The 26,127-nt window shown below is 39.3% G+C and overlaps 1 protein-coding gene and 1 long non-coding RNA gene across 2 annotated transcripts in view; both read left to right on the top strand.

Annotated features, from left to right (window-relative positions):
• Nucleotides 1–8,926: 8,926 nt before the first annotated feature.
• Nucleotides 8,927–26,127, top strand: part of CACNA2D3 (calcium voltage-gated channel auxiliary subunit alpha2delta 3) — a gene marked incomplete at its 5' end in the record, with an annotated part of 625,719 nt that continues 608,518 nt past the window's right edge. The window contains 2 exons of the mRNA XM_081319069.1: nt 8,927–9,045; nt 9,644–9,725. Coding sequence (XP_081175195.1) covers nt 8,927–9,045; nt 9,644–9,725 — 201 coding nt within the window. The remainder of the gene's footprint in view (nt 9,046–9,643; nt 9,726–26,127) is intronic.
• LOC308662035 overlaps nt 14,225–26,127 on the top strand; it is a 159,158-nt gene continuing 147,255 nt past the window's right edge. Inside the window, exons 1-2 of the long non-coding RNA XR_014025083.1 lie at nt 14,225–14,265; nt 17,432–17,452. This is a non-coding gene — a long non-coding RNA (uncharacterized lncRNA). The remainder of the gene's footprint in view (nt 14,266–17,431; nt 17,453–26,127) is intronic.

Here is a 26,127-nt window from a genome sequence, read left to right on the forward strand (position 1 = left end):
ACTGGAATGTATTTATGATGATTGCAGTGCCCTGGGGCCATCTGATCACTTTTTGTGACTTTCTGACAAGCAAAGTTAATTTGAAAGCCAGATTCATTTAACAACCCTGTTACTAATTTAATAACTGCAGTGATTCACTTAACAGTTGTGGCAGGAAAGGTTGTAAAATGAGGCAGAACTCCTGTTGACAACTGTCTTGCCTATCAACAGAAATTGTGGTTTCAATAAAGGTTGTAAATCAAGGATTACCTGTAGTTGTTTCAAAACAGATGGTTTATATATAACTACATTCTGTGCTGGTCCTGGTGCCAGACCCAATGTAAAGTTGCAGTTGAGAAATTTGTATTGTTGCATAGTGGGGTGAGCTGGATTTGTGGTGAGTTCTGCACAAATTGTGACAAGAGGGTAGCAGAAGAATGTGGTGGCTGCCATTAACATCTGTGGGATGACAAACAAGTCAGCAACTAGATCAGATTTGTCTTTGAATATTTTGACTTTGGTTAAGTCAGGAGATGAAATCCCAAAGATGTTTTTTCACAAGGCAATTGGGCTTTCCTGTTCTTCTTTGAAGATGTTTCGCTTCTCATCCAAGAAGCTTCTTCAGCTCTTGACTGGATGGTGGGGAACGGAAGGCAGATAGCTGTTCATTCGCATTCTTTTAGTGAGTCGTTAAAACTACCTGGAGGTTTGCTTATCTGTAGGTAGCTTTAACAACCAAAAGAATGAAAATGACCAGCTGTGTGCAAGGAGTATAAATCTTTCCATTTCCCCACCATCCAGTCAAAGCTGAAGAAGTGAAACGTCTTCAAAGAAAAACAAAGTCTAGTTGCCTCGTGAAAAAGCATCTTTGGGATAACTATGATCTGGATGGCTAAGAATCTCCATAGACATTCAGGAGATGGAAAAATCAGGTCTGGCATCAGCTGAATAGCTTGTGGAGACAGTAGCAAGAGTGCTACTGGGGTGAAGAGGAATCCCTAGAACCTGGGTCGATGTTGTCCAGAAGCAGTACCGGAGCCAGAGTGAGTGACTGAATTCCCAGGGGAAAGAAGATTGGATTTCTGAGGAGTGAGAGCCATGGGGCATTGAAGAAATCTCCTACTTCCTATAGTGAGATAAAGGGGGATAGGTGCTGATGGAGGATGCCAAGGACAGTGCCAAGGCCAGTGAGGAGGGATAAGTTGTAAAGGCACAATGACTGGGAGCACTGCCCTGGAGGAGACTGGCTAGGAATGTCTGTGTCAAACTGGGCTGCGGTGACAAACTAGCAAGAGGGAGTTTGTTTACTGTGCCTGGCAAGATCTTTGGCAAAAATGAGCCTGGAAGGACACAAGAGGTGTTAATAAGAGAAATTTGGAAAGTGCAGTGTGGCTGTATGCCAGGTAGGGGTGTACAGACTAGAATTGAATGCCCGTATGGGTGTGAGAAAGGAACCTTACTGCAATTTATAAGGCAGTGTAACATCAAGTGAATTGGTCTGAATTATGGAACATTTTTCCTACGAATAAGGAGTTGAAGGTTGGTTGCTGAATGCTGTGATATATGATGGAAATCAATCATGAGTAAGGACAAATGGAATGCTTAAGAAATGGTTCAACACTGAGCAGGAAATAAAAGAAGGTTTTATTCATTATTGAACTCTTGAGTATTTATATCAATAGGGAATATTTGAGGTGTGTTGGCTGGGGACATCGGCGTGCCTATACTTTTGTTATGGATATGATGTCATATTGCTGGCTGCAGCATGCAAGCCTAATTTGCAGCATGTTAGACAGTTTGTACAACGCAATGAGAATAGATCTGAAAATGTATCAAGCAGCAAGGTAATTGCATTTGACAGGGAATGGGATGAATGTCTCCAAGTTATGCATATATGATGAAAAACTGGGGCAGGTTGATAAATTGGTGTCTTGATAAAATATTTACCCCAATGTGAGAAAACAGAGATATTTTAATACACCAAGATGCTAGAACATGGGTTCCCAACTTGGGGTGCCTGTACCCCCCAAAAGGGGGGCAAGATGGAATTTCAGGGATATGGCAAAAGTGAGTTGTGTCCCTTAATGACCAATCACGAGCCACAATTACTTTTGTAGGGGTGCAAATATTAATCAAACATTTCTTAGGACTGTGGGGCCTAGAAAAGGTTGGGGATGATTGCTCTACGAAGGGGTCAGTTAGTAAATAGTATGTTGTTTGTTGTGAGGATTTATTTTTCACATTTCTGAACCACCCATCTCTCTCAAATACAGAGCCTTTGGAATGAATGTTTGTCAAAAGAAGCAAGAACTAGATCATGCTTCTAATCACTTTCTTATACGGAAATGAAGCTGAGTATGTCAATAGAAGCATAAAAATAAATTGAATAGCTGTTTTGGAAGTGCATGCACTAAAACAAGGGAGAAGGTCATGACTGAATGTGTGCTGAAAGAACATGAATTGGGTACAAATGAAGTACAGCATATCAATGTACTTCATTGGGGAGTGGTACCAAGGAAGTACATTGATATGGTGGGGTTCTATAGAGAAAATGAATGAAGATTAAAAGGTCCTTGGTGCTCCCCAAGCTTGCTTGTTTTCTTGCAGATGTTTCATTACCTAAACTAGGTAACATTAGTGCTAGTGTGATAGTGCGATGAAGACTAAATTGTAGAACAAATATGCAAAGCAAGAATGAAGGAGACAAGAGGAAAGGGAAGATCAAGAAAAGTTGGCTAGAGGGAAATGAAGGAAATCCACAGAGGTGACAAGTTTAAAGAGCAAAAGGCAATGTGGATGGAAGCAAGGATGAGGCAGTGACAAAATGAAGAGAGTTGATATAGGCTAGATTTAACTGTATTTTCTTTTCTTTTGCTTACTTCATGTGGGATTTTTTTTGGCTCGCTATTTCTTACATCTTGCCTGTGCTTTGCATAATTTTGTTTATCCTTATGTAATCATATCCAATATTTTTCATCATTATAATTCAGTATTAGAGCTGTGCAAAATCATATGGAGGAATGTGCAGCTCTACTCAGCACTGCTGATCTTAATGTTAGAATTGCTTCCCATGTTTCTGATAATGATGTTTATCCTAATGATATGAAAAATAATATTTTCCTAGTTACCACAGCATCACGTTGCTGGCTTGCATTCATTCTGTGTTCCACTATAAATTACAGCTCCTTTGCAACAGTCCTTTTCCCTAGCCAATTATCTCCCATTCTGAATTTTTGTTTTAATTCTTTCCTAGGTTTTTGACTGTTGAAAGTGGGTAAGACTGACTTTTGTTCAGCAAAGAATTTAAGATCCTTCTTATAAGTTACCGTCTGTAGATGCTCAAATCTTTAGAAAATATTGAAGAATACCAGAGTCTGACAACAGGATACCATACATCACATCACCCGGAATCAGAACAGCAGGTCAGGGCCCAATCACTCAATGAAATTTGTAAAGGGTCCTAGCTCAGTGACAAAATGCTTTCATTGTATATATAATTTCCTTTGTTCAAGACCCTGTCATTTCTGAGAACAGCTGAAAAGGTATATTTTAAAAACCTGGAGAGCTATCACTGTCAATTTTTATCAAGGATGAATTACCATGCAAACTCTGCATTTTTGTTTTGAAGAATATGTCAGGACAAAATCTACATTTGATTAAAATGAAACATAGAATCAGTTTTTTTATAGAGGCAATTTAGGCTATTAATTAAAGCATTCCATACAACAGCTATTTAGCTTCCACCAGCTCTTTGAACAATTGATCCCACTGTTAAGACTGCTGTTAATGTTGCAAAGTCTTCTCTAGCAGCTGGAATCTCCCTTTTTTGTAACTTAAATTTGTTTTGCTGTAATTTGGAATGAGAAACAGGTTTTCATCATTTTCTATGTATTATTCTTTATGAGAGTTCTTTTTAATGAACTATATTCACAAACAAAGAAAAATGACATGCAAAATTGTAAAACCTTCAAATATTTGAAGAGTGCTATCCTAACCTCCCATAACATCTTCTCAATGCTAAATATATCTGGCTTTTTTTACTCTCATTGTAGACTTTGGTTTCTAGCCACTGATCATCTTCATTACCCTTCTTTGAACCCACTCCAATTTCTCGGAATTCTTCTAAAATGTGGTGCCCAGTACTAGATATAGTACTTGAGATAAGTCTGGCAAGAATAGAATACAAAGTTGATTGTTTCCTGCGATTTCAAATATATAGTTCTGTTGATCCTACCTAAAATTGTCTTTGCCTTTTCTACAAGCACATCATTGCATTGGATCACATTCAGTCTACAATCAGCTAGTAGTTAAAGTTATTTTTTGCAAGTATTTTACCAAGTCATCCTTTTTAAGCTTAGATTGTGACACCTATGTAGACTATACTGAATTAAACTAAAGACTAAAGTCCACTATATTAAAGGTAAAAAGGTAAAGGTTTCCCCTGATAGTTGAGTCCGACCCTAGGGGGGTACTCTTCTTCAATTCACAGTGGAAAAATCAGCACTGTCCAAAGACTTTCATGGTCATGTGCCCAGCATGACTGTATGTCAAAGGCACCTAAAACACTGTTACCTTCCACTGAAGCGGTACCTATTTATCTACTTGCATTTACATACTTTCAAATTGCTAGATTGGCAAGGGCTGGGGCAAGTAAATGGAGCTCACTCTGTCACATGGTAATTAGGTCTCGAACTGCTGAATTGCTGACCTTTCAGTCGACAAGCCCAACATCTTAACGGCTTGGCCACTGTGCCCCTTATTAGAAGAGGCCAACTAACTGGAAGAAGCCAGGTAGACTACCAAGATAGTCTATTCCCTGCTTTCTGCCCAATCTCTTCATTCATCTTTACCTCTTGGACATCAAAGAGAATTTTGTTCTATATTTCCTGTACTGGATTGCCCGTATTTTTCTTCACATCAGTCAACCTCCTGTCTTTCATTCCAGATTTGAGTAGAATACAGTTTAATGTCCAGCCTATCATCCCCCGAATTAATGCCATCCAACCATGTATTCATGCTGGCCAAGAATTCTGGTAGTTGTGGTCCAAATATGTGTGCAAGCACCAGTCTGGGAAAGCTGGTCTAGTCTAAGGCATTGTCAAGTACTACTTAGCTAGTGATGTTAAGAAGTGGGAATCACATGAATTTCAGACAAACATCTTTAATGGGAAAAAAATCTTGAAAACTTTTAACACCACATAGATTTAAAGCAGGGGTGTCAAACTCGCAACGTCACATGATGTGTCACTACATATCGCAATTTTTTTTCCATTGCCCGTCTCGGCATGACACATCTGGCCTGAGGGCCGGCAGTTTGACACCCCTGATTTAAAGCAAGCCAGGTAAAGTGGAGTCTTCCTGAAATATTTCTTTCTCACACTCCCCACCTCCGGGGTGGGCTGCCTCTTCTTGCACTTGCTGAATTCCTTTCCTTCCCTGATTGTTCCCACAGTCTCTCAAGTGTACTGACATAGCAAAATTCATAATGTATCAACACTATCAGCAACAAGTATCCATCTAACCTAATATTACAATTTCCGGAAAGGGCATCTTCTCTGAACAATGTCAGGGAGATCTGTTGAGGTTTCAGCTAAAGTTCACCTTTCTATAATTTCAAGAAATTGTCTGCCTCAAATGTCCAATGGAAGAAACGTGTATGAAAGGCTGTTTTAGCAATATGTACTACGGGTATGTATGTCTTTAAAATGGCATACAGTTTAATCCTAACCATTCCATCTTTTCTAAAAAAAAAAAAAGGTTCTCTGTGGGATTCAGAATTGCATAGTGAGGTTATAGCCTCTAACATATTACTTCTCATGTGTACGAAATATTGCTATTTCAAGCAAACATAGCTATTACTAGGATAACAAGCTATATAAGAGCTAGCTGTTTCATTGAATTTGCCACCTCTAATTTTTTAGTTTAAGACCAAATTGTGGCTAACTTACGCTGAATCCATTTATACTTTTGCAACTATTTTCTACTACGAGTGTAGCAATTTAACATTTCAGGTTGCTCCAGCAGCGACTGTTCCTTCAGCACTATAACAATCCCCCATTTGAAAAATTCTGAAAATTACAATGTTCCGTATCGCCTTTGAGAGCCAGTTTGGGGTTAGGTGCAAAGCCAGCTGGGTAACTTTGGCTGAGTTATTTTTTTCTCAGCTCTAGGAAGGAGCAATGGCAAAGCACTTCTAAAAAAAACCTTGCCAAGAAAATTGCAGGGACTTAGCCAGGTAGTAGTCTCTGATTGAACAGAAAAACAAAACAAAACAAAAACAGAAGCTCTTGACTGTTGACAAATATTGTTGCCTGTACAATTGTTGTATTGATTTGTTATGGCTGAATATATTGTTTGATCGTATATGTGTGATTATTTTTATACGTTGCATTGCTCTTCTAAATTATTTTTAGCTGCCCAAAGTCATGAACTTTAGATGGATTGCTATCTAAATTGAAATAAATTGTTCCTATTTTTTTTAAAAAAACTGTTTTAACACAATCTTTCATTTTGTCCTTACTCATTAACACAGGCTGATAACAAAGGGCTTGGATATTGGGACCATCTTACCTTGAAACCGCATAGCATCGTGTGCTGTATATAGGCTTGGGATCATCCTCGGACATACTTTCTGGTGCTGATTTGATTTGAACTCACACCTTTTTCATTGATCCTTGTAAAGGGTCCTTGTAAGAGAACCCCGCTAAAGGTATAGATAGAAAAAGCACAACCTGGGAACACGCATACCAGTGCAAAGGAACAAAATGAAAGACAATTTAGTATGAGATTTTGTGGGAGTGCTTTAACTTCAGATGAAAACTGACAAGACAGAGATGCCAAAAGAAAATAATTGGAGCATCTCAAACTTACTCTGAGCTTTTCTGGTTTCTGGCACACAGACATCTGAGAACGCTCAGATTCCTCTCTACCTGTCTGCATGACTCAAGGAAAAAGAGCATGGATTCACTGCCGGGCTGCAGCAGAAAGATGTTGACGGTGCTGCTCTGCAAAATAGCCTCGCAATGCAACTCTCCCGTGCTCTCAACTTCTCACTCAAATGAAAGATGGGAAGAAAAAGTTATTTTCATCAGATAAAAGCATCAGCAAGGACTGTTGAATTGTGCATGTCCACTCTGTTCCATAAATGTGCACTGCCAGAACCTTTTTATTTTGTTCCTGAGGTGGCATCCCTTTTTTTTTTAAAAAAAGACAAGAACGGCTGTCTGCAGTGTAGGTAATGACCAGCATGTTGAAAAGGAAGGAGGAGATTTTTTTAATCAGGAGAGAGGAGGAGGAGAGACATTGACTTGCAGATTGTACTTCCAAAGAGTCCTTCTCTAAAGCAAATACTAGCATTCTCTCCCCTCCCTTCCCCAGGATGACTCAGCCTTGTTCCACTTCAGCTTCAATTTACCTTTTGGTAGCTTATTTACAATTTGGCAGGAAACTTTGTTTGTATTTAAGGTAAGAGTTACCAAAGAGAGAAGAAGAGAGCAAAGTAGTAAGGACTATCTCAAGTGCTCAATGAAAAAAAAAAGGAAAAAGGAACCTTTTCTTTCAGCGTCTGTCCCAGGCCGGCTCCCCCTCTCCCCCCAGGCACAGTGGCAAAGCAATAGCTTGAGATCTTGCCCATCCTTTAATGAGGGGATTCCTCCACAGGGCCAAATTAATAATTTATTCCTCGGCTCCAGCAGCCACTTAAACTTGCATTGATTTCCTTGTGCGGCATTTCCTTTCCTGACAACCCCCATTTCACACTCCCCCACCCCAACCCCCTACCTCTCGATTTCAGCCAGATCTCTCGGATCTGGCTTCATTGCAGCCAAGGTTCAAGCGAGAGGCCCATCCGGACTACTCAAGGACAAGGCGATGAGTTGACCAGCCGGCGTGGTTTAATCAGACGGTCGTAGTCCGGACAAACGGCCTGCAGGTTACCCTAAAAAGACGCAGGAAGGCAGGGCCCGACCTTGCGTGCCTGCCTGCCTTCCTCGCCTCTTCCTCCTCCTCCTCCCCTCCCATGCTGCGACTTGGCCGCTCTCCGGGCGGGAGAGGTGAAGCGATCCACTCAGCCCTCCCTCTCTCTCCACGGCTGCGTTAACAGCTGTCTGCCACGCAGCCGCGCGCTGCCTGAAACTAACCCGCAGCGGGGACAAGGGCTGCCTTTGCGGCGCTCGCGTGCTTTGCAGCTTCGGCCGAGACCCGCGCGCGGACCACCCTGCCACCTGTCTGGGGTTCCGAACTTAACTCGGCTCCCGCCAGCTTTCGCGAGCTGATTTTCTCCCCCCCCCTCCCTTTTTTTTTTCTCCGTGGGGCTGCATGACGGCGCACGCCGCTCCCCGGACAGCTTCGCTCCGTTCTCGCCGCCGGCGAGAACAAGGCTGCGCGGGAGCTTGGCGGCGCTGCGAATAAACGCGCGCTGGGCTGGCTCGCGCTCTCCCTTCGCCCTCGCGCTCACACGCACGGGCGCGCGATACAAAAAGCGGGGACCACGGAGCGGCGTTGCCTTTGGAGCAAAGTGAGAGGGGAAGCGCGGCGAGGAGAGACAGCCGAGAGCCTCCCGCTCCAGCGCTTTCCTCGTCGACGGCAGCGAGATCCCCGTCCAACCCGCGCCGGGACGCCGCGAAGCAGCACGAGGTCCGAGAAGTAACTCCCCGGCAGCGCCTCGCTTCCACCCACTGCGGAGTTAAAGGTCCGAGCGGCGGCCGTGGGGCGAGCCGCAGTGCTGCTGCCGGACGACCCCCCCAAGGGCGCCGAAGTTTTCGGGTCCGCCAAGTCTCCTTCCTTCGGAGCCGGGAAAAAGACGGTGCCGTGACTGCTCCCCTGGCCGGCCTTTGCTCCATTTGCTTTCGGCCCCTTCTCTTGCCGCAACCCGCGCCAGCCCTTCGAGCCGGCCGGAGTCCAGAGAGCCGCCGCTTCCGAAGCTCGCGTGTGAGCAGCAAGGAGAACCATGCCGGAGACCCGGCGTCCGCTGCGGACTCTGCCTGCCTTCCTGGCTCTGGTCTGGACGGCGGCTAGCATCGGGCTCGCCGGAGGGGCCGGTTCGGAGCAGCAGATCCCCTTGTCTGTGTGAGTGTCGCAGGCTGGGTGGAAGAGTTCGCCGGCGCCGGCCAACGGTTGGGATGGGTGGGGAAGAGACTTCTTGTGGCTTGGACTGGGGCATCGCGCTGGCTTCCCCCTCAGCTTTTCTGACAAGGGGTGGGTTGGCAGCTCTTGGAATTGGGGTGGAGGAGAGCAGTAAAGCCCTCATCGCCAGCTTTTCCGCCGTATGAACTTTCGGCTGAGGCGCCGGCAAGCTCCGGACGCTTTTCCATTGCAGTCCCGTTTCATATCAGATGCTCAGGGAGAAGTGATCTTGCAAAAGCGGATCTAGAATCTCGTCACCGTGTATATCCTGTAATTTCTGCCTCTCGGGCATATAGGAATAAGTTTCTCTTCAAGTTTGGCCGAAAGAGGGCTTACTCGCGCCTTACCTTGCAGAATAGGTCGACTTGGGGTCTCCACTTGAGAATCGCCACAAGGTTGTTTTAAAGGGGAAAACGTGGGAATTAACTGTTCAGCCTCTACCGTGTATTTGTTTCTCTGTGTCTGTCTGAGATGTTGTTTATTGAAGTGTGTAATTACATTTCCCTTTTCATTATATGTCTCTGCCTATTTTCCTCCGTAGGGTAAAACTCTGGGCCTCTGCTTTCGGTGGGGAGATCAGATCTATTGCAGCGAAATACTCAGGTTCCCAACTTCTGCAGAAGGTAAGGATCCCTCTAGCTGTAGTTTACCAAAAGATTAATTCAAATGAGTGCTGAAAATGAAGGAGGATTTGGGTACAAACCAGTGGAAGAGCAGCAGCAGCAACAGCGTTCATCTGGAGATTTTCTTCTGCTCCTTTGATAACACTTTTTAGCTGCCTGCTATCTCTTTTCTGCTGACAGAAACCACAAATTTCATCAGGAAGGGATTATTTTTAGATTACAGCCCACCCAAGGACTTTCATTATTTCAGGTGAAGCTATTTAGAATAATTCTGGTATTCGTTTTGATTACAAATTATTAAGTTAACCTCTGTTTATTTTCTCTTTCTCTTGTTCTCTCTCTCTCTCTCTCTCTCTCTCACACACACACACACACACACAGACAGAGTTTTTCTGAGGAATGATTAAAATTGGAAGTATTATGCTTCTTCATTTAGTTGTACTTTTCTGCAATAACAACAAAAAGACTATTGCTTATCATCTCTGTAATTCCCCCCCCCAACTATTATTCTTGTAGTCATCTTGGGTCAGTGTTGGGATGTATTACATCATTACAGATAAGGAAAATGAATGTGGTTATCTCCCTGCTCAGCTGCACAGCTGGATATTAAGGTTGTAAAGTAGTGCAAAACCCCGAGAAATTGGACTAAGTCTCCAGAAGTCTGATGAGTAATGAGAATAGAAAATTATTATAAGAATCTGCATCTGTGCTCACTTAAACAAGCAACCTTATACCGAAACTTCATTGTTCAGTTAACATGTGTTTAAATATAACTGTCGGAGAATACAAAATAAATTAGGGATGCAGGGTGGTATTGGGAGACTATAAAAATGTTTCAAAATTGCAGTTTCATGTGATTTGAAAATACGAGCTTCAGAGGCAAAGTTCAGCTTCATGACTGAAATGATTTGATCAAATGTAAAATATTTTTAAGAAAAATATTTAGCTTTAAACTAACAATAGGCCATGTATTTTTGTTGGAAGAGTTTAACACTGTTCCTATCAGTGAACTGTAACACTTTCTTATTTATGAGGAATTGTATGACAAGCTTTCCCTATTGCACTGGTGAGGCAAATAACAAACTTATGCTTCAGTAAGTGTGGTTGATGCAGTAAACCTAATGATGGCTGTGGAAACATAATAATCAAACACAAAAGCTCCTTGTTTTTTTTTTGTTCTTTAGCACAAAGGTGATTTGATTAGGATAATTGGCAATACCAATTGCTGGGATTTATAAGTATCAATGAAATAATTTAAGGTACTTTTCTCAATCCCCATGGGATATTCTACATGTTTGGGTATCTGAAATAATATCTGCTTCATAATCAGAATGTCCTCTTTGCGTGCTGTGAAAGTAAATCTCTTCTAAATTAGGATATACACATATACTATAGTATGGCTAATTTCTAAATCACAGCCAAGTCTGAGATTATTGAAAGATGGACCAAGCTTAATAAAATATTGTCCCTGGAAGTGGGTATCCTCAGTTAAAATTTTAATTTTGGAATTCTGCCTTGATTTTAAATCTGTGTTTTATAAGGAGACTCTCTGATCATTTAACCATTTAATGTTCATTTTCTACACATTTCATAGCAAATAAAGAATGCAAAAAAGTTATCTTTATAATAATTCTTTTCCCATTTACTTTAGAGCCTCCTTAAATGTGGAATATTTGTAGCAGTCAGATGCCTTTCTTTTGGTTGACATATTGCAGTGTTGTAATTAGAAACGATTACCATGCTCATTTTACATTTTCTTTATCATCTTTTAGTTTCATTGGCTAGACAGTCTTTCAGCAGCTCGACAGTACTGTATTTAATTCCCATCTGGAGGTTTTTCTTTTTGATGTTTATACACTACAACCAAATGAAACAGGAAATACAAATGTTGAGGTTATTTGTATTCAAGGTTGTGCAGCTGATGGTATATTTATGGTCTCCTTGTCTTTAGTTTTGTACTTTTAGATATTTTGAGGAGATAATTCAATTTTATTTTAATGTCAGTTTCTCTGCATTCATCCTATGCATTTTTGTAACCGCAGAACTAAAGTAACTGATCCCTGTTATACATTGTTTTTATCATCATCAGACTTTACACATTGCTGTATAAAATATGTGCATTGTCTTTTTTGGATGTATCAGAATTGGAGCTCCTGATATTCACTGGAACAGCAGTGATCAAAACTATTATTGCAATGTCACAATGTCACAATCTGAAATGTGAAACTCTCCTCCACAGTGCTGTTCTGGTGGCTAAGAATACATCTGGTTTTACTCTGTTGTACATTAACGCAAGTGTTACTTTATCTCTCTCACCCTATAAAATAAGAATAATGAGAATGAAAATACTGAAATTCCAAGATATCACATTCAAGGGGTCTTGAAATCAAGTAAAGAATTAAAGTGATACCCTGGGCCATGTAAGTTGATTTTCAAGGTAACTGGTTCATAAGCATATCTTGTAATTTGTATTTGTGCTTCTTTCATAAAAGGCAGAGAGTGCCATTGGAAATAAAACATTAAATGTGGTCTGATCTCACTCTGGGGTATATTATTTTATACTTTGGTTTTAGTGGATAGCTTGCATTTCATTTGTAGCCACAGTGTAACATTATATTTTAGAAGCTAAAATTATTGGAAGATAATATATGGACATGGATAGCGATATGTGAGACACGGCAGTACTACACTGCGGTACTGTAGCCATCCAATCTAGAAGCAATGCAGAGAATACTTGGGAGGAAACCTTTTCTATTTCTCATTACTTGTTCTGGAGCAACAAGCATAGGTAAGTGCCAAAATATTTTTGGACATAGTAACTCTGTTTTGAATCTGCTTATTTGAAAATAAGATTTGCTTATTTTAGCAGGTTTTATTTTCTTGTTAGCATACTGAAGTTCAAAACCTGAATGATATAAAGAGAAGAAAGTCCTCAAAGCACTCTTATCAATGCTGCACACCCCATTCATATCATCTTCTATTAATGGTCTACTTTATAGTTAGGCTGGTCTCAATCTGTATAAGCTGCAGTCTCAGCTACCCTAAATATTTTCTTATTCCAATCCTTCTGCATCCTCTACACTCATGCAAAAGACCATTATTCTTTGACAGTAGTGTCTCTTGATTAAATCCAAAAGGTACTCATAATAGTTGCTGGATTCAGTAGGAGAATTCAAGACAGATTCCTTTTTAGCCAATGCATTTTCATGCTTTAAAAAGAAATTTCTTCATGTGAATTTATTCTAAGGGAATTAGAATTAAAGGTTATTTTGCCTTTAATAAGGCGATTGGCGAAGAAAAAAAACCAAGTAGGTTTGGTGATATGGCTAATTTTCCAGTTTCAATTTCAATTGTCATCACGATTTGGCGCCATAAAATAAATTGTCTACCTGCTTAGTTGAGTGAGGCTTCAACTTGACTTAACAAACACTGCAGAAAAATTCAAATTAAATATGGAGCTGTTTTATTTATACTCAAGTTTAGATGAGCAGATTTTAAGCACTCATGACTTTATGTATATTTTCTAATGTATTTCTTTCGGACTAACACACCTTAAAATGCTGTATTTCCCAAGCATGAGGCATAATTCACCATGCATAATAACCTTTCAGTTATACAGGTGCATTCTCATTCTTTTTAGTTATATGGGTGAACTTCTCCGAGAATTAGGCTCTTTGTGGATATTGAAGATTTGAATGACAATAAGGTTGCATTACAATACTTCACTGTAATAGATAGGGCTTTCTGCATTAAAGGAAGGATTTAGAGATATGGGAGGTTGCTATTTTGCCTGCTGTCAGAAGGGTCTGAATATTAACTATTATCTGTGATCCAGGGGTTTATGAGCATTTCAGTTACAATTTATCAAGAATTGCTTTTCTGGCAAAGAGTGATTTGTTTGAGCAATAGCTATAAAATGCAAGCAGAGATAGAAATTGTTTACATTTTCTTAAGTTTAAAAAATATATATAAAGAATGGTAGTTCAGTGCATTTCATATATTTCTTAAATTATGCCCTCTTTTCTCACATCTCATTTGTACACTTTTCATCACATATACATACTTATACTCTGATAGCATAGAATCCTCCACCTTTTTTTTCTAGTTATGGAATGGGTTCATTGCATTCATACCTGAAATGAAACCAATTATTTCTGAAAAGCTATTCAAGAATTGTGCCATCGTCCAACCATGGGCCAATGCAGCACACATTAATCACCTACATCAGGCAGTTGTCTTTGCGCATGAAGAGGGGCTTTTTGGGGGGAGGGGGGGTCTTTTCCTGCCTGATATGGAGGGTGTTGCCTAAGCTTAGGTCTGCACTGCAGGTGTCTGCCTGGTGCAGGCACTGCTGTACGCTGCTGATAAGGCTGCTTTCAAGACAGTATCAACAAAATTAAATCCACTAGTAAAGGCTTTCTGGAGTTAACAGGATTGCCCCTGGGGAAGCATATGACAAAATACATCATGTTTTCAGGTTAGATGCCTTTAAAAAACATCTTTACTGTCCTTAAAAAAGATCCAGGAGAGACTTTGGCAGGTATAGTAAATGATTCGATTGGCTTTCTCTTGTTATTTCGCATCATGGGAGAACTGTTAGAAGAATCGGGCAAAGTTTCATCAGGTTTACATATTAAAAACAATATCTTCCTTGTTGAATTCATCAACTGAAATTGCAAAGATAAAAGTTAGTAAACTTCCATTTACCATACTGGTTGCATTCATACAATGTGCCTCACCATGTGCTGTAAGGATGTTGGCGATATATTTGAATAATGTACAATCCTAGCTGGTTTTAAGCTTACTTGATTGTATTTGTGTCTTAATATGTTATGCAAACTGAGACCACTTGGTTAATTAATCATTCAGTTCATTGTGTTAACTTAGAAGATGTGTTAAATATCTTGAATGATCATAGTCACTCTGTTAAAGTTTGATAAGTTGATGAAATGGGTTTCCTTTCCTTTCTTCAAAGATAGATATTGGATATACCGGTATAAATGCATATAATTGCTGAGAGTATACAGATTTAGTGTTATGTACAGTATATTAGATAAAGCAAGTGCCTACATGAGTACAGTGCTATGCTAAGCAGCTCTTATAGATTAGAGTGCAGGTAAAATATTGATTATAGGTTAAAAGAGAAATAACGTTGGAGACCTGACATTAAAAACAAAGAAGATGTGCCTTAGAACATATCTGATTCTTCACATTTTATTGTTCATAGATTATGGAAGTTGTGCAAAACTTCAGAAGAAGTCTGCTGAGAAAAATAATAATGTGAGTTAAGGAAGCAGCAAAATGTATGCATTAATTAATTTATATGCAATCTTCACTGGCATGCATAGATTCATCATGAAGTCATTACAGACAGCTTCCAAGTATTTTGTTAGAAAAAGGAAGCATTGACAATAGAGAAATAAAATAAGAGTAAGTGAAATAACAGTCTTTTGTTCTGTGGGGGAAGTTCAATAGCTGATTAGAAGGAAGATTAGCAGCTTTATGGCAAAGCTGGACAGAAAACAATAAATAGCGAAAGAGAAGCTTATCCAAGAATAATTTAGTTTTGTGTTACATTTTCCACTCCCCGTAAAATTTTTTGAAAGGCCTAATTGAAGAACTGCTATTAATTTTTAGTTAGTTACTCTTTTCCCTCAATAGTTTAGGATTATGACTTCATTGTTTTTCCAGTGAGAATGGGGCTACTGATGTTGCTGATGGAATTGTCCAAAGTTATAAGTTATGTCTGAAAATGTGCAATTTCACTAGATCCAATGTTTGGAATGATGTTATTGATAGGGAGGCTTCATCTGATTCTACATGCTTAATGGAAAGTTTTATTTATTGATGAAGATTTAACATATTTTATGGATGCAAAGTAAACTAACAAATTGTGAAACTGCATAGTAAATATATGCATAATGCATTTCACAACTCAATTTTATTCTAAACTTAGTACCCCTAACATAAAACATATAATATAGATGGTTTTAAACACACAAAATTCTGGATAGGATTCCATCTGTGTCCTTTAATCGAGCTCTTAGATAATTTGATTTATTTTTCCTTCATTCTCCATGCAGTTGTTTAACTTAGGACAGTGAAGACACTACATGTATCAAAGATAGTGGCAATTTTTAGATGTCATTTTTGTGTGAAAGTGAGGATGCAGATGCTCATTCAAATTTCAGCGAGTTACCTTTTAATTGAATGACCAATGTTCTTGAGCTGTGGTGATGCAGTGATTAGAATGGAATATTGCAGGCTAATTCTGCCAATTGCCAGCAGTTCGATTCTGATTGGCTCAATTTTGACTCAGCCTTCCATCCATCCGAGATTGGTAAAATGAGAACCTAGATTGTTGGGGGGAATGTGCTGACTCTGTAAACCACTTAGAGAGGGCTGTAAAGCACTGTGAAGTGGTATATAAGTCTAAGTGCTATTGCAATTGCTATTTTTCAGTATTTGTTACCTTCTGTTCTTCAGTATTTTGTATATTTCTCTGTAAATCAAGAAGAGTTGATAAATGAGAATATGATTTATGCTATCCACCAGCTAGAATTGAATGCCAAATAGTGACCTAGAAAGAAGGACTGGAGTACAATTTGAATTAAAGATCAAGGCATGTCTCAATACTTTCCAGCTAAAGAAAAGTGGCTATTTGCTTCAAATGCCTATAGAAGTTTAGTAATAGATCCACATCTCCTTTTTAACTATCCTTGTTTCAGGTCAATTAATATTCAGCTACTGCTGTATCTGGTTAATGCTGTACATCTATCTTCAGTTTTAAAACACATAATGGGCAAGTTAAATTCTGAAAAGAAATCATTTTATACTGATCCAGAAAAATGTACTCCAATCATCTTGACATTAATTGCTTGTGTTTCCCCTTTTCTTTGCTTACTTGGTTTAAAAGAGGAGAAAAAAAACTCTGCAGAACATCATCATTATTGTAAGAAGGGTCAGAAAATTATGAGAGTGCTTTCAAATTAAAGGAAGTCATGAATGACATTCCCATCTTGTGTAAGTTTCATTTTGTAATGTTAATTGTTTCACAGTTTTAGGCCTCCAATATAACAGCTTTGAAGACAAAATTAACAGTCATAGAGGAAAACATTTTTATTTTAAAAATATTAATCATAATTAATGCACATATTATTAGTGCTTAAATTTCAGTCTATACACAGTTTCTATTCAGTTTCCATTCATATATGAAACTATTACAGGATAAAATATGCAAAGATATCAAATTGCTTTCTAATAGCAGATTTGAAGATGTTTACCTTTTTGTACATGTACAAGGACACTGACGATGTTACCTAGTTGGGCAATGAAATACCTGCAAGCAATCAACCAAAATCAGAGAGAGCACCAAGGACTCCACAGTTCAATCCTGAGCTACAAATATTGTACTGGAACAGTTTAAGAAATTTGTCCCTTTAAATCTTTGCACATATTTAGACAATTTGAGCCAGAAACTAGATAACTATTTTAGGCTCACCCAAAGGCTCAGAGGGTGAGTTTGACTTTCCTTCTCCTTTGAACAACAGGTCCCCTGTGTCATAGCATTTTGAAACCTATCCCAGTTTCTGAAATATTTGTTGTGTGAAATAAAGAGCTGTGCTAACTGAAATTTATTTCGGAGCGCATTGTTCTGTATTTGTAATATATCCTCCTTTTCTTTTCCTTTGCATTTTTTATTGCAGAAGAAATGTTTGGGATGCAAGGTTGGTAAAATATGGTACTCTTTTCAACTCTCCATCTGAAACTCTGCATATTAAATACTACAATGTAGCAATCACTCATGCACCATTTACTAATTAAAGCAAAACTACCATCCTTAAGGTCAAAAACTCATAGTACAGGTGTTCCAGTAGTGCTTCTGTCATAATTTCTGTGCCTTAGTCTATGCTGAGTGGAATTTTTCTGGTTTGTATCTTGAATAAATTTCAAAAATCAAATAAACTTTTATTTAAGTATTTGTTTGTTTGTGTGTGTGTGTGTATGTAGAATGAGATTAACTATTAATATTCATACCTTGGTGTAGTAGTTAAGGTGATGGCCTAGAAATTCTAGTCCCACCTTAGTCATGAAAACCAGCCAAGTGACCTTGAGCCAGTCGCTCTCTGTCAGCTGGACCCCCCTCACAGGATTGTTGTGCGGAAAACAGGAGGACAAAGGAGTATTAAGTATGTTGTCTGCCTTGAGTTATTTATAAAATTAATACAGGTGGGATAAAAGTCTAATGCGTAAGTAAAATAAGTAAAATAATTATTAAGCATGTTTTTTCAACCTTAGAGTGACTTTCTTATTCTTGTTTTCTTATTTTTATAGAGTTGTTGTTAGTTGCAAAGTCATGTCTGACCCATTGCGACAATGTTCCTCCAGGCCTTCCTGTCCTCTACCATCTTCTGGAGTCCATTTAAGCTCACGCCTACTGCTTCAGTGACTCCATCCAGCCACCTCATTCTCTGTTGTCCCCTTCTTCTCTTGCCTTCAATCTTTCCCAGCATTAGGCTCTTCTCCAGTGAGTCCATCCTTCTCATTAGGTGGCCAGAGTATTTGAGTTTCAACTTCAGGATCTGGCCTTCTAAAGAGCAGTCAGGGTTGATCTCCTCTAGGACTGACAGGTTTGATCACCTTTCAGTCCGAGGGACTCGCAGGAGTCTTCTCCAGCACCATAGTTCAAAGGCCTCAATTCTTTGGCGCTCAGCCTTGCTTACGGTCCAACTTTCACTGCCATACATTGCAACTGGGAAGACCATAGCCTTGACTATACGCACTTTTGTTGGCAGGGTGATGTCTCTGCTTTTTAGTGTGCTGTCTAGATTTGCCATGGCTTTCCTCCCCAGGAGCAAGCGTCTTTTAATTTCTTGGCTGCAGTCCCCATCTGTAGTGATCTTGGAGCCCAAGAATATAAAATCTGTCACTACCTCCATTTCTTCCCCATCTATTTGCCAGGAATTGAGAGGGCCAGATGCCATGATCTTGGTTTTCTTAATGTTAAGTTTCAACCCAACTTTTGCACTTTCCTTCTTCACCCGCAACAAAAGGCTCTTTAGTTCCTGTTCACTTTCTGCCATTAGAGTGGTATCATCTGCATATCTTAGGTTGTTGATATTTCTCCCGGCAATTTTAATTCCAACTTTTGATTCAACTACCCCTGCCTTTCTCATGATGTGCTCTGCGTATTAGTTAAATAGGCAGGGTGACAGTATACAGCCTTGCCGGACTCCTTTCCCAATTTTGAACCAATCAGTGGTTCCGTGTCCAGTTCTTACTGTTGCTTCTTGACCCGTATATAGGTTTCTCAAGAGACAAATAAGATGGTCTGGTACTCCCATCTCTTTAAGAACTTGCCACAGTTTCTTGTGATCCACACAATCAAATGCTTTAGCATAGTCAATGAAGCAGAAGTAGATGTTTTTCTAGAACTCCCTAGCTTTCTCTATGATCCTGCCTGTACTTCTTTTTTTTTTATTGAAAAGTTTTAAAAATACAGTTTTCCTTTAAAAAACCCCCTTCCCCCTCCCTACCTCCCCTCCCTACCTCCCCCCTTCCCCCCCCTCCCCCCCTCCCTCCTCCCCCCCCCACCTCCCCCTAACCCCCCTCCCCCCCCGGACTTCCCAGAGCTAAATACAAGGTATATATATATATAAAGGCAATCATAAACAACCATATACTAACAACTATAAATTCTAAAATCCATCACTCTCTAACTTATATAGGATCAAACAAAACTTAGCGTTATTAAATATATATAAAAGACAAAATAAAAAAAGAAAAAAGAAAACGAAAGAAGACTTATTCAAATGCTAGATAAAACTTCTTGACCCTATACTTATTCTGGATAAACTCAATCCATTTTCTCCATTCCATAATATAATGTTCTTGCGAGTAATCTTTCAAATAGGCCGAAATCTTCGCCATCTCTGCCAAGTCGGAAACCTTTAAAATCCACTCTTGTATAGTCGGCAGTTCCTCTTTCTTCCAATATTGACCTATCAAAAGTCTTGCTGCCGTAACTAAATTCAGCATCAACTTAGAGTCCACAACTGTAGCGTCAACAATTATTCCCAACAAAAAAAATTGCGGACAAAACTTTATCCTCCGTTTAAAAATCTTCTGCATATTCCACCAGACTTTTATCCAAAAAGCCTTGACCTTTTTACATGTCCACCATATGTGAAAATATGTTGCCTCTTCATCACCACACCTCCAACATTTAGGCTGATAATTCGGATACATACTTGCAAGCTTTTTAGGATCTAGATGCCATCTATAAAACATTTTGTAAAAGTTCTCTCTTAAACTTTGAGCTTGAGTGAATTTTACATTCCTCACCCAGATCTTTTCCCACGTGTCCATTGTAATAACTTCCTGAATGTTTTGGGCCCATTTTATCATACAATCCTTAACAAGCTCTGTTTCTGAATCGATCTCTATCAATGCAAGATATATCCGTTTAATATGTGCTGGTCCTTGATTTCTAATTTGCTTTATCAAATTTTCATCAGTCGTTGCAAATCCATTTTTTTGGTCTTCTTTCCACCTGGCCTGTAACTGAATATATTGAAACCAAGTCTGAACAACCTTCTCTTCTCGCAAGAAACTATATGATTTCAAGCACCAAATATTCCTTTCCAAACTTAAAATTTCCTTGTAAGTAGTCTCATCATGTTTGAAACCAGCATGTATATTTTCTATTGCGTGTTTTGGGATTGCCCACAATGGTATCTTGCTGCTTAACTTATGTCTATACTTCTTCCAAACTCTCAGCAATGCCTGTCTTAAAATATGCATCCTAAACACAGTATCTACCTTCTTATCATACAACAAATATGCATGCCAGCCAAACAACAGATCATGGCCCTCAAGATTTAATAACCTCGATTGTGTCAAATTAATCCAATCACTTATTCCTACTAGTGCAGCAGCTTCATAATATAATTTAAAATTAGGCATTTTAAGGCCACCTCTCTCACGAGTATCCTGCATAATCTTAAGTTTAACTCGTGGCTTTTTCCCTGCCCACACAAATTTATTGATACCACGCTGCCATTCCTCCAAGTTAGAGTCTTTCTTAAGAATCGGTATCATTTGAAATAAGAATAAAAATTTGGGCAGGACATTCATTTTCACTGCTGCGATCCGTCCCAACAAAGACAATTGCAATTTTTCCCAACTCTCCAGTTCTTTTTGAATTTTCCCCCATAACTTTTCATAATTATTTTTATATAGCTTTGTATTAGAGGGCGACAAAATCACCCCCAAATATTTAACCCTTTTAACAATCTCAAATCCAGTTAATCCTTCTAAGAGAGCCTTCTGCGAAACTGTCATATTTCTAACCAAAATTTTAGTTTTCTGTATATTTACTTTAAATCCAGAAACCTTCCCATATTGTGTTATTATCTCCATCAGGTCCACAACAGAGTTCTCTGGCTGGGTCACTGTAACAACCAGATCATCTGCAAATGCTCTCAATCTATAATCCTGATCTCCAACTTGTATCCCCTTAATTTTTTCCGAATTCCGAATCTTAACCAATAGTATCTCTAATGTTAATATAAATAACAAGGGCGATAGCGGACAGCCTTGCCTTGTGCCCTTCTCAATATTACATACTGTTGTCAAACTATTGTTAACTATAATTCGGGCAGTTTGTTTTTGGTATAATGCCCTAATCGGTTGTAAAAATTTTTCCCCAAAATCCATTTTGTCTAAAACTTTCAACAAAAATTGCCAGTTCAATTGATCAAAAGCCTTTTCAGCATCTAAAAAGATTAGCGCAGCAGAGATCTGGTTGTGCCTTTCCAAAAACTCTAACACATCAACTATATGTCTCACATTGGTTTTCATTTGTCTTCCACTAATAAACCCCGTTTGGTCCCCATGAATCACCTGTTGCAGAACCCTCATCAGTCTATTAGCCAAAACCTTAGCAAATATCTTATAATCTGTATTTAAAAGCGATATCGGTCTGTAATTTTTAACTAAAGTAGCATCCTGGTCTTCCTTCGGAATCAAAGAGATAAAAGCTGTTCTCCAAGACGGGGGCACCTTTCCCCCCCTCTGGATTGTCTGGAACAGTTCCTTTAACGGTTTTATCATCTCTAATTGTAAGTTTTTATAATAGGCCGCAGTCAAGCCATCAGTGCCTGACCTGCCTGTACTTCTTGTAGTTCTTGATCCACATACTGCTGGAGTCTAGCTTGTAAGATTTTAAGCACAACTTTACTAGAATGTGAAATGAGTGCAATGGTACGATAGTTTGAACATTCTTTGGCACTGCCTTTCTTTGCAATTGGAATGTAAACTGATCTTTTTAATCCTGTGGCCACTGTTGAGTTTTCCAAATTTGCTGGCAAATTGAGTGTAGCGCTTTTACTGCATCATTTTTTAAGATTTTGAATAGCTCAGCTGGAATACTGTCACCTCCACTAGCTTTGTTATTGCTCAGCTTTCCTAAGGCCCACTTCACTTCACATTCTGTGATGTCTGGCTCGAGGTCATTGACCACTTCATTGTTGTTATCAGGGACGTTAAGCTCATTCTTGTATAGTTCTTCTATGTAATTTTGCCACCTCTTCTTAATCTCTTCTGCCTCTGTTAGGTCCCTGCCATTTTGGTCCTTTATCATGCCCATTTTTGCATGAAACATTCCCTTCATCTATCCAATTTTCTTGAAGAGTTGTGTGGTCCTCCCTATTCTATTGTTTTCTTCTATTTCTTTGCACTGTTCATTTAAGAAGGCATTCTTATCTCTTCTAGCTATTCTCTGGAATTCTGCATTCAATTTGGTGTATCTTTCTTTTTCTTCCTTGCCTTTCACTTCCCTCTTTTCCTCAGCTATTTGCAAAGCTTCCTCAGACAGCCATTTTGCTTTCTTGCATTTCTTTTTCTTTGGGATGGTTTTAGTTGCTACCTCTTGTACAATGTTGTGAACCTCCATCCATAGTTCTTCAGGCACTCCCTTAAATCTATTTGTCACCTCTACTGTATATTTGTCAGGGATATGATTTAGTTCATACCTGAGCGGCCTAGTGCTTTTCCCTACTTTCTTCAGTTTAAGCTTAAATTTTGCAACGAGAAGCTCATGGTCTGAGCCACAGTCAGCTCCTGGTCTTGTTTTTACTGACTGTATAGAGCTTCTCCATCTTTGGCTACAGAGCACATAGTCAATCTGATTTCTGTGTTGACCGTCTGGTGATGTCCATGTGTAGAGCCATCTCTTGGGTTGTTGGAAAAGAGTGTTTCTATGACCATTGTATTCTCTTGAGAAAATTCTGTCAGCCTGTGCCTTGCTTCATTTTGTACTCCAAGGAATACCTTGCCTGTTATTCTGGTTATCTTTTGGCTTCCTACTTTAGCATTCCAATCCTCCATGATGATAAGGATATCGTTTTTTGGTGTTAGTTCTATAAAGTGCCGTAGGGCTTCATAGAACTGGTCAGTTTCATCCTCTTCAGCACTGGCGGTTGGGGCATAGACCTGGACTACTGTGATATTGAATGGTTTGCCTTGGATTGGAACTGGGATCATTCTGTCATTTTGGGGATTGTATCCCAGTATTGCTTTTCGTACTCTTTTATTGACTATGAAGGCTACTTCATTTCTTCTGAGGATTCTTGCCCGCAGTAGTATACCTGATGGTCATCTGAATTAAATTCACCCATTGCTGTCCATTTTAGTTTGCTGATTCCTAAGATGTCAATGTTCAGTCTTGTCATCTCTTGTTTGACCATGTCCAGCTTTCCTTGATTGATAGATCTTACATTCCAGGTTCCTATGGAGAAAAAAATCTTTACAGCATTGGACTTTCCTTTCACCACCAGATACATCCACAGCTGAGCATCCTTTTGGCTTTGGCCCAATCGCTTCATTCTTTCTAGCACTACTAGTACTAGCCCTCTGCTCTTCCCCAGTAGCATATTGGACACCTTCCAACCTGAGGGGCTCATCTTCCAGCATCATATCTTTTTGCCTTTTGGTACTGTCCATGGAGTTGTCATGGCAAAGATACTGAAGTGGGTTGCCATTTCCTTCTCCAGTGGATCACGTTTTGTCAGAACTCTCTGCTTTGACCTGTTTGACTTGGGTGGCCCTGCATGGCATAGCTCATAGCTTCATTGAATTACACAAGCCCCTTCGCCACGACAAGGCAGTAATCCATGAAGGGGTTGATGGGTAGTGGTTCTTTAAGTATCTTATTTTCTTTTAGGATTCATCTACAACTGCTTTGGTCAATTTGCATTATTTAGGGAAGAAGATAATTTTTATGAGTCCCAAAGGTACATTTTCAAAAGGCAACTGGATTTTTTTCCCCCTTGAAGACCTTTTGCTTTTCATACAAGAAGCTTCTTCAGGTCTGACTGAACGGTGCAGGATGGAAGGATTTATATTTCTTGCAGTCCTCTGGTCATTAGCACTCATTCTGAGAGTTGTTGAGGCCACTTGTCCTGATGTTTTTTTTTCCTATGTTGTGCCATGTGTTTATTTTGTTTCTCCAATGTACAGATCTGTATATGTCTCACTACATTGTACTGCATATATCACAGTATAATGCTTAGTTTGTGTCTGGGTGTTTTGTCCTCAGGTACTCAGGAAGATTTTCAACCAACACAATATACTGTACATACACACATTTTAAACCCCAAACTACACTAAAGCAGAAGCTTGTCCAACCCAAGGCTAAAACACCCATGATAGGCAAGAATGTTGGTGTGCTCATTTCTGCAGCTTTCTCTTCATTATTTAGGCACCTTCAAAAGAAGAAAAACTTGCTATAATTTGGTTTGTTCAAATGTTTTTGCCTTTTATCCAATTATTGTTTTATATATACCTCTTTACTATCAGTTTCCGTTTTTATTTTAAAAATAATTATAGATTTTAGATTATCGTGATTTTCTGATTTCCAAAGTTGCCTTGATAATATTGGAGGAAGAGAGAGAGATAGGAGAAGATTGTATCTTACTAAGACAGTTTGCATATTTATCCCTTCCACATACATGTATCTACCTCTTTTTCACACAAATGAGAAATTTTGGAATCAGCATGGGCATTATTATTACATATTCAGCACCTTTAAACTACATCACGGGTGTCAAACTGCCGGCCCGCAGATGCGTCATGCGGAAGCCATGCCCACCCCATTGCCGGCAATGGCAAAACCATCCAGATACGTTGCACGATGTCATGTGACGTCGTGAGTTTGACATGACTGAGCTACATGCACACACAGAGAAAGAGAAAGACACACAAACAAAGCTTGAAATTTTAAGAGGAAATGTGCACGTATGGGAAAAGACAGTGGAGAAGATGCATGCAAACTAGGGTATCATGAAGACTTAGTGAATACCACAGAGACAAATCTGGCCTATAGAAAAGATCAAATGAATAGAAAAGAGACATGGTAAGGCAAAGTATTACATGGCCAGTACATAAAGAAATTAGGAGCCAAAGTAAATAAAAAGACCTGGCAATGGCAAAGAGCAGGAAAGTTGAAGAAAGAGGCAGAGGGGCTAATTCTGTCTGTACGAGACCAAGCCTTAAGAACAAATGCATATAAAGCCAGAATTGAGAAGACAGCAACAGATAGCAAATGCTGCCTCTGCAAAGAAGCTGAAGAAACAGTGGATCTCCTAATTAGTAGCTGGAAGAAGATCGCACAGACTAACTACAAACAATGGCATGACAATGTAGTAGCAAGAATATCTGCAAGAAATACCATTTGACTACAAGCAAGAACTGGTAGGACTACAAAGTAGACAAAATAGTAGATAAAGAAACTGAAGCACTTTGGGACTTTAGATAAGACCTAACAACTGTAGATAAGGAAGACAAAATCTGAATAGTAAGAGTACCTGGAGAGAGCAGAGAAAGAAAACAGAAGAGAAAGAACTGGAGAAAATCACAAAATACAAAGACCTGCAAGTAGAAGTAGAATAATTGTGGCAAGAGAAAGCAAAGATAGTACCAATAGTAATAGGTGCCTTGGATGGAATCCCAAAACATCTGGAATACCATTTGAGCATCATCTGCATTGACAAAATCAAGGGTTAAAGGCAGCTTATTTGGAATAGCTTATAACCTACAACAATACCTTTAATGTTATTAAAAAACACCTGACTAATCTAGATCCTTGAGAAGGACTTGATAGGTGGAGAAAACAGCCAAATCCAGTGTAATTATTTGGCCGATTATAATACATTTAGCTATTGCCCAGCTTTCAATAACTCAGTTGACCTCTAAAATATCCCTAATAAATGGACATTCATCCTGTGTTCACAAATAACTAATTGAAGGAATGTCAATTTTTTTGAGTAGACTGAGTTGAATCATTCATAGTACTGTATGAAGATAAATATAATTTCTTCTCAATCTCAGCATCTTAACCACC

Source organism: Vipera berus, assembly GCF_964194415.1.
Source record: "Vipera berus genome assembly, chromosome: 2".
Lineage (NCBI taxonomy): Eukaryota > Metazoa > Chordata > Lepidosauria > Squamata > Viperidae > Vipera > Vipera berus.